Source organism: Eumetopias jubatus, unplaced genomic scaffold, assembly GCF_037043125.1.
Source record: "Eumetopias jubatus isolate StellerSeaLion01/CBP00866 unplaced genomic scaffold, mEumJub1_p1.0 scaffold_7, whole genome shotgun sequence".
Taxonomy (NCBI): domain Eukaryota; kingdom Metazoa; phylum Chordata; class Mammalia; order Carnivora; family Otariidae; genus Eumetopias; species Eumetopias jubatus.
The window spans coordinates 8,712,457-8,718,841 of NW_028274813.1; the positions used below are offsets into that span (position 1 = coordinate 8,712,457).

The following is a 6,385-nucleotide window of genomic DNA, read 5'->3' on the forward strand; positions in this document are numbered from 1 at the left end:
TCATTGGTCTGCCGCTATTATAAACCACTGGTTGGTGCCCTTGGTTGCTGAGACAGGGACAACGGTAGGCAGGCCTAAACTCCTCCCGACTACTGCCCACCCCCAGTGAGGGTCTGAGCATGTGGATTCCCTGAGTAAGTTCAATCAGAAATCTCTTGGGCTCATTACAAATCAAACCCTGAATGGGTGGCCTGCCCCCAAAATGCTTGTGTGTGTGTGTGTGTGTGTGTGTGTGTGTGTGTGTTGGGGTGGGGGTGGGAAGTACAGAGTATGGGAAGGAATGGTGGAAGGCAGTTAACATTACTGAGCACCTACTATGTGGCAGACACGGATGGGTGCTTTACACAGTCATTAGCGACAAAGCTGTGTCGTTACAGTAAATTTACTTCTGTTCTGTGTGCCTAATAAAGCCACACATTTATATAGCACCTTTCCTTCAAAGTACTTCTATGCCTTTGCCTCTCAATCTTCACAACAGACATTTATATAGCACCTTTCCTTCAAAGTACTTCTATGCCTTTGCCTCTCAATCTTCACAACAGCCTGGTGTTACAGAGGAGGAAACAGGCAGGGATAAAGCAATGTGCCACGGGTTAAGGGCCGGCCCACGGCAGACTCCTCGCCCCTCACCTCTGCACCGCCCCCAGTGCCTTGCTTGACCATGTCTGGTTGCAGAACAGCCTTCTGGTGGTTGCCAGTACCCAATCATCCCCGTTCAAGTTTGCAAGTTCCTTCAAGGCAGAGATTATACTCTCTTTTTCTTCCCTCTTGCCCATGGTGCTCAGGGCTGTGTAAACAGCAAGTGCCAGCCAAGTGCTTACCGAGTTCTTTTTTGGCACAGACCATCTTGTCCATGGGCCTGGGAAGTGAGGGAGTCCTGGTCTTTGGGTTCTTACCAGGGATCCCTCAGAGTTAAACCTTCATTAATCTCATGAATCATCCTCCAGAGTCCCAGCTGGGTAGATTTAAGAGACCTGAGGCAAAACCCCAGCCAGGTCCCCGCATGCACTCAGCTGGGGCACCAGAGTTGGGGTGGCCGTTCTCCCAGAGGTCTGAGCCAGCACGCTGCGGCAGGGCGGGACACCACGTGGGAGGGAAGCTCAGTCACTCCTGTCCCTGTCCCCAGGCCCCTCCACTCCCGGGAGGATGCAGACTGGTCCAGGGGTGGCAGCAGATGAGAACAATAATACTGTCGTGTGTATGGAGCCCTCGGCTGTGCGTGAGGTCACCCCATCCTCACGGCCTGGCTCACTGCAGCTTGGGCAGGGCAGCAGTGATGCTCCTGGGTTTTCCCAGAGACGCCGACTTATTGCCCGAGGTCACACCCATGGCATGGCTTCCATTCCTTCCTGGGCACATCCTGAAGCGCCACTGTCCCTCCTGCTCGGCACACAGGAGCAGGGGCCCAGGGGGCGCCCCCTCACTGGCTGTTGCCCACCCACTCTGGCAGTTTGTGGATCTGGCGCTCCACGGAGATGGAGGTCCGGAGTGTGGCCATGGAGTTCTCCGTCTTGCTGGACTCCAGCACGCAGCCCCCTTTCTGGCACAGTCCCTGTAACACTTCCCGGGACTTCTTGCGGAAGCGCTTGCCCACGATCACGTACACCAGTGGGTTGAGGCAGCTGTTACTGTAGGCCAAGTAAGAGGCGATCTGCGTGAAGACGTCGATCACGTGCTCGTCCCAGCAGCTGGACAGGATGTCAAGGCGCAGCAGCGTGTCCAGGACGGTGCTGATCTGGAAGGGCAGCCAGCAGAGGACAAACAGCCCAAGCACCACTAGGACCAGCACCGTGGCCTTCCTCTCCGTCTGGATCTCCTTGAACTTCTGCATCTCATTGTTCCGCAGCACCTGCATGATCTGCACTGTGCAGAAGGTGATGATGGTCAGGGGCAATAGGAAGCCCACCAAGTTCAGGAGGATGTTGGTGAACACTTCCCAGGTGCGGGACGGGTAGATGATGATGCAGGCAGTGACATTGTGGCCCTCTTCTCTGTACTCCTTCATGGTCCGGAAGGCCAGCATGGGCGAACTCAGGAGCAGCGTGCACCCCCAGATCACCAGGCTGTAGAGCTTGGCCCAGCGCACCCTGCGCATCCAGCCCATGGACATGGTCTTCACCAGGGCCAGGTAGCGGTCGACACTCACCAGCATCAGGAAGCAGATGCTGCTGTAGAGATTCATGTAGAGCATGGTGTTCACCACACGGCAGAGAACCTCCCCAAAAACCCAGTCGAAGTTGTTGGCGATGGTGATGGCCCAGAAGGGCAGCCCGCAGGCCAGGATCAGGTCCGCCATGGCCAGGTTGCCCAGGTAGATCTCGGCCACTGTGCAGCTACTCTTGTGCAGGCAGAAGATGCTGAGGACGAAGGTGTTCTCCAGGGCTGCCAGCACGAACAGGACCCAGAGGAAGGGGGCTTGGATGGTGTTGAGCCAGTTCCACCAGTCGGAGTAGACGCAGGTGTTGGGCACGGTCCCGTTGAGGGTGGGCATGAGGACTTGTGAGGTGACGTTGAGCATTTCCGTGCTGAAAGAAAGTGGAAAAGAGGCTGTTACACCTCAAGTCACAAGAGGCAGGAGAAATAGCTGGTGCAGAAGGAGGGGGGTGATTAGCAGGCAGCTTCCAGAAGCGAGGTCGGGAGTGGCACTCAGGCCCTTTCTGCCGCACGCTCAGAGACTTGGGTCCGGGCACCCCGAACTCCCCGGGGTCTTTGAGAGGTACCCCGTCTCCTTGAGCTGGGCCGAGAGCTCATGGTCTTTGCCTCGTGGCTCCCCTGGGATGTTTCCTTGGCCGGCGTCCATCACCAGTACTGGCAATCACAGTCTTGGACCCTGGACCTCCTCGAAGCTTCTGTGATGGGAGGATACGTGCACATTCCTCATTCCTTCCTTATCGCACGGGCCCCTCCCAAGGGAGCTGGTCATCTTTCAGCCTCTCATGGCCTGGTCATGGTGACTAATTGATTAGAGGGGAAGAATAATATCATGCCAGACAAGGAGATTCCAGCCTGGCTCTGAGACCATAGCCCATCTGCCTACACCCTGTCTCCTTCTGGCAGAAGGCAGCATTGTGCTTCCAGAACCCTCATCAGCAAAGTATTGATGATAATCAGAGGTTGCATGATGGAAAGGGGTGGGGCAGGGGCTTTGGAACCCGGCAGTCCTCCTGAGTTCAAATCCCGGCTCATTCATTAGCTGTGTGACCTTGGGTAAGTTAATGAACTTCTCTGAACCTCAATGACCTACCTTGTAAAATGGAAATAACAAAATCTACTTCTCAGGGTTGTGGTGGGAATCCAAGGCAGTGTGCAAAAAGCCCTAACCTCTGCACTTGGTTCAATAAGCATGAATAATTATCTATTTTTGTGCTTATTAAACTACCAACAACACTCTGCTTGCTCCTGTGTTAGTGATGTTATCATTAACCCACTGATTCCTCTTTCACTCTTGGGTGAGACTCAGACCATGGGGCAGTTGATTTTTCTAGAAGTGTCGCTGTTAAGGCTAATTCATCTCTACCCTCAGCAAAGAGGCATGGGGCTTGGACACATATGGGTTCCAATCCTAGATGTGCGGTCTTGGGCAAATTGCCTGACCTCTCTGAGCTTCCATTCTGTTTCCTTTGGTGTAGAATATTACTCTCTTCTTGACTTGCTTTGCATGGCCGTTGCAAGGTTCAAATCAAAGGGTGGGTATGAAGATACATTGAAAGCAGAAAGCACAACCCAGAGGGCAGGCCTGGGTAGACATTTTCCTAGTGCCCTGTGGGCTGGGGGAGGGTAGGTGGCGCTAAAGGGGCTCTTTTTGGGAGGGCGATTCCTTCCTGGGTAGGCTCATGGGGAGGAGTTGAGCCACAGTTCATGGGAAAGGATCTGCTGTTCACCTCTGGGATTTCCTAGGAAAAACCCCCTCTACTTCCAGGAGTAGCTGGTTGGTTTTCAGTGGCCAGACTGGGCACCTGTGACTAACTTATTCATCAATGCATTTATCCTTTAAGTGTGCCTCGAGCTTCTTCTCTGTGCTGAGCTCCATGTGGCTGTAGGGACCCAGAGGCGAGTACTGTGTGTCCCCTGCCCTGCCCAAGCTCCCAAGTGTGATGAATACCATGAGGTGGAAGGAAGGGCATGGGGCACAGAATTGGGGGGTGGGTGGAGAAGGTTGGAGGTGACTCTGGAGCTGGGTCTCCAAGGAAGAGGAACATGTCAATGGAGAGCAAGAAGGAACAACGTTATACGGTGACAGATGGTGACTACACTTGCGGTGAGCACAGCGTAATGTATAGAGAAGTTGGATCACTGTGTTTTACACCTGAAACCAAGGTAGCATTGTGTGTCAACTGTACTCAAACAAGAAAATTAAAAAATACAACAAACAAACACAACAACAAAAACAAAGGAGAGGGGACAGACTAGGCAGAGGGAGCAGCCTGAGCGGAGGTGCAGAGTGGAGAAGCCTCTGGCACGTTCTGGAAGGCGGACTAGATGTTGGACAGGGAGGCGGGAAGTGGCAGGAGATGGGATGAATAAGGGAAAAAGGGCAGTCATCACTGGCTGCTAAGAAACTGAGTCTTTATCCCTGAGGGCTTTAAGGAGGGAGTGCTGGAATAAAAAAACACTCTAGAAAGATCCTTCTGGTGGAGTGGTGGTTTTAGTTATGTCCAAAAATTCTGTGCTACCCTTCCCTTCAAAGAATTAGAGTCTAGTTCCTCTCCTAGTGAATGTGGCTGGACTTAGGGATTTGCTTCCCACTCCTGGTGGCAGTGACGATGTGTGACTCCCGCGGCCAGTCCTAAAACGCATTGCAGGGGTGCCTGTGGGGGGCAGTCGGTTAAGCATCTGACTCTTGGTTTCAGCTCAGGTCGTGATTCCAGGTTGCTGAGATGGAGCCCGGCATCGGGCTCCACGCTCAGCACGGAGTCAGCTTGAGATTCTCTCTCCCTCTCCTTCTGCTCCTCTCCACCATGCCCCACCCCCGGCCCCCAAACTCTCTCTCTCTCTAAAATAAATAAATCTTAAAAAAAAATACCCACAATGCAGCTTCCTCCTTGGCCTCTTGGGTTGCTCTCTGTGGGGGAGGCTGGCTGCCATGTTGTGAGGGCACTCAGGCAGCCACGTGGAGAGGAACCAACTTGCCACTTGGAAGCAGAGCCTCTGGTCCCAGTTAAGCCTTTGGTTGATCCTGGCACCCTAGCCTTTGAGTATTCCAGCCGAGGCCCCAGACATCATGGAACAGAGATGAGCCCTCCCCATTGAGCCCTAAGTTCCTTTGGCCCAATTTCTGTAGCTACAGAAAACCCACTTCCTCAGTGCCCCAGGCTCAGGGTCTGGCTCTCTAGAGACTTAAGTGTGGCACCAGCTGCTGCTTGTTCACTTCCCAGCAGTATGGTCCCTCACCAACGGGATGGCCCCTGGCCCCTAGTTTAGTTCTGAGAAGCCATGGGATCGTCCGAGGGGGTCCGGGGAGTGCGTAACTAGGGGTCACGTGCCCCGTGGCTGTCTGGTCGTCAGCATAGTAGGCTGCACCCCCCACAGGGCTGAGAGGCCTGGCTGGGCCCTTCTCCCCTTTGTCGGGCCAACACTGCCCCCCGAGGATGGACCCTCCCTTTCCTCTGCTTCCACTCGGGATCAGATCTCCCCACATTCTCTCTTTAGAGTGACTTGGCCTTCCACCAGACGTCAGATGTGTGTTGGAGACTTCCGGTCTCCATGGTGACCTGGCACATCTCTGTCTGGTTCCTTGGGTGTTGACGTCAGAACGTCACTCTCTTCATTTCCAAGTTCATTTGGGATAGCTCGCACATGACCACCGGTACTGTGTCTTCCTCTTGCCTCCCTATGCCCCGCCAAACCCCACAGAACACTCCACTGCCTCTGCTCCCACCAGGCCCACGGGGATTTGAACACCAGCCTCACCAGCCCCTGAGAGTTTTCGTCTGTGGATTCGACCTCTCCTGTTGCTTCAACTGTTGTCCAGGAGGTGAGGGGCACATTCTCCAGGTCTTCTCCAGGCTGCCTGGCCCTCCCCTGTGAGGAGTACACCAAGGAACTCTTTTGACTTACCCGAAAGAGGCCGTGGTGGGCACAGGGTCCTCATGAAAAGACAGGAACATTGATCTTTTCCACGTGGAGAACATTGGGACTCAGAGTGGGGTGTAAGTGAGGCTCCTGGGCTGATTGGGGGAGAAAAGACAGTTAGATGGTGGCTGGGGACCGTAAAACACACGTACTCTCCACCAGGGAAGGGAACTGGAGTCCTTCACTTAACAAATGTTCATTAAGCAGCTACTGCCTACGGGGTGCTAGGGACCTAAGGGTACAATGTCCTGTCCTCCAGGAGTGTACGGTCCAATGGATTAGCTAGATGCTACTGAATTAGTCACTAATGAAT

The 6,385-nt window shown here is 54.0% G+C and overlaps 1 protein-coding gene across 1 annotated transcript; it reads right to left on the reverse strand.

Moving 5' to 3' along the window:
- Window positions 1-1,420: 1,420 nt before the first annotated feature.
- On the reverse strand, window positions 1,421-6,131 carry BDKRB2 (bradykinin receptor B2). The gene is made up of 2 exons (XM_028104422.1): window positions 6,058-6,131; window positions 1,421-2,525 (listed from the first exon to the last, which is right to left on the reverse strand). Exons 1-2 carry the CDS (start codon window positions 6,129-6,131, stop codon window positions 1,421-1,423), a joined length of 1,179 nt encoding a protein of 392 aa, XP_027960223.1.
- Between the last annotated feature and the right edge of the window lie 254 nt (window positions 6,132-6,385).

Coding starts and splice junctions, on each gene's coding strand:
- BDKRB2 (XM_028104422.1), bottom strand. CDS start 6,131: ATGTTCTCCACGTGGAAAAGATCAATGTTCCTGTCTTTTCATGAGGAC. Junction 2,526..6,057: donor CCCACCACGGCCTCTTTCGG/GTAAGTCAAAAG, acceptor ACTTTCTTTCAG/CACGGAAATGCTCAACGTCA.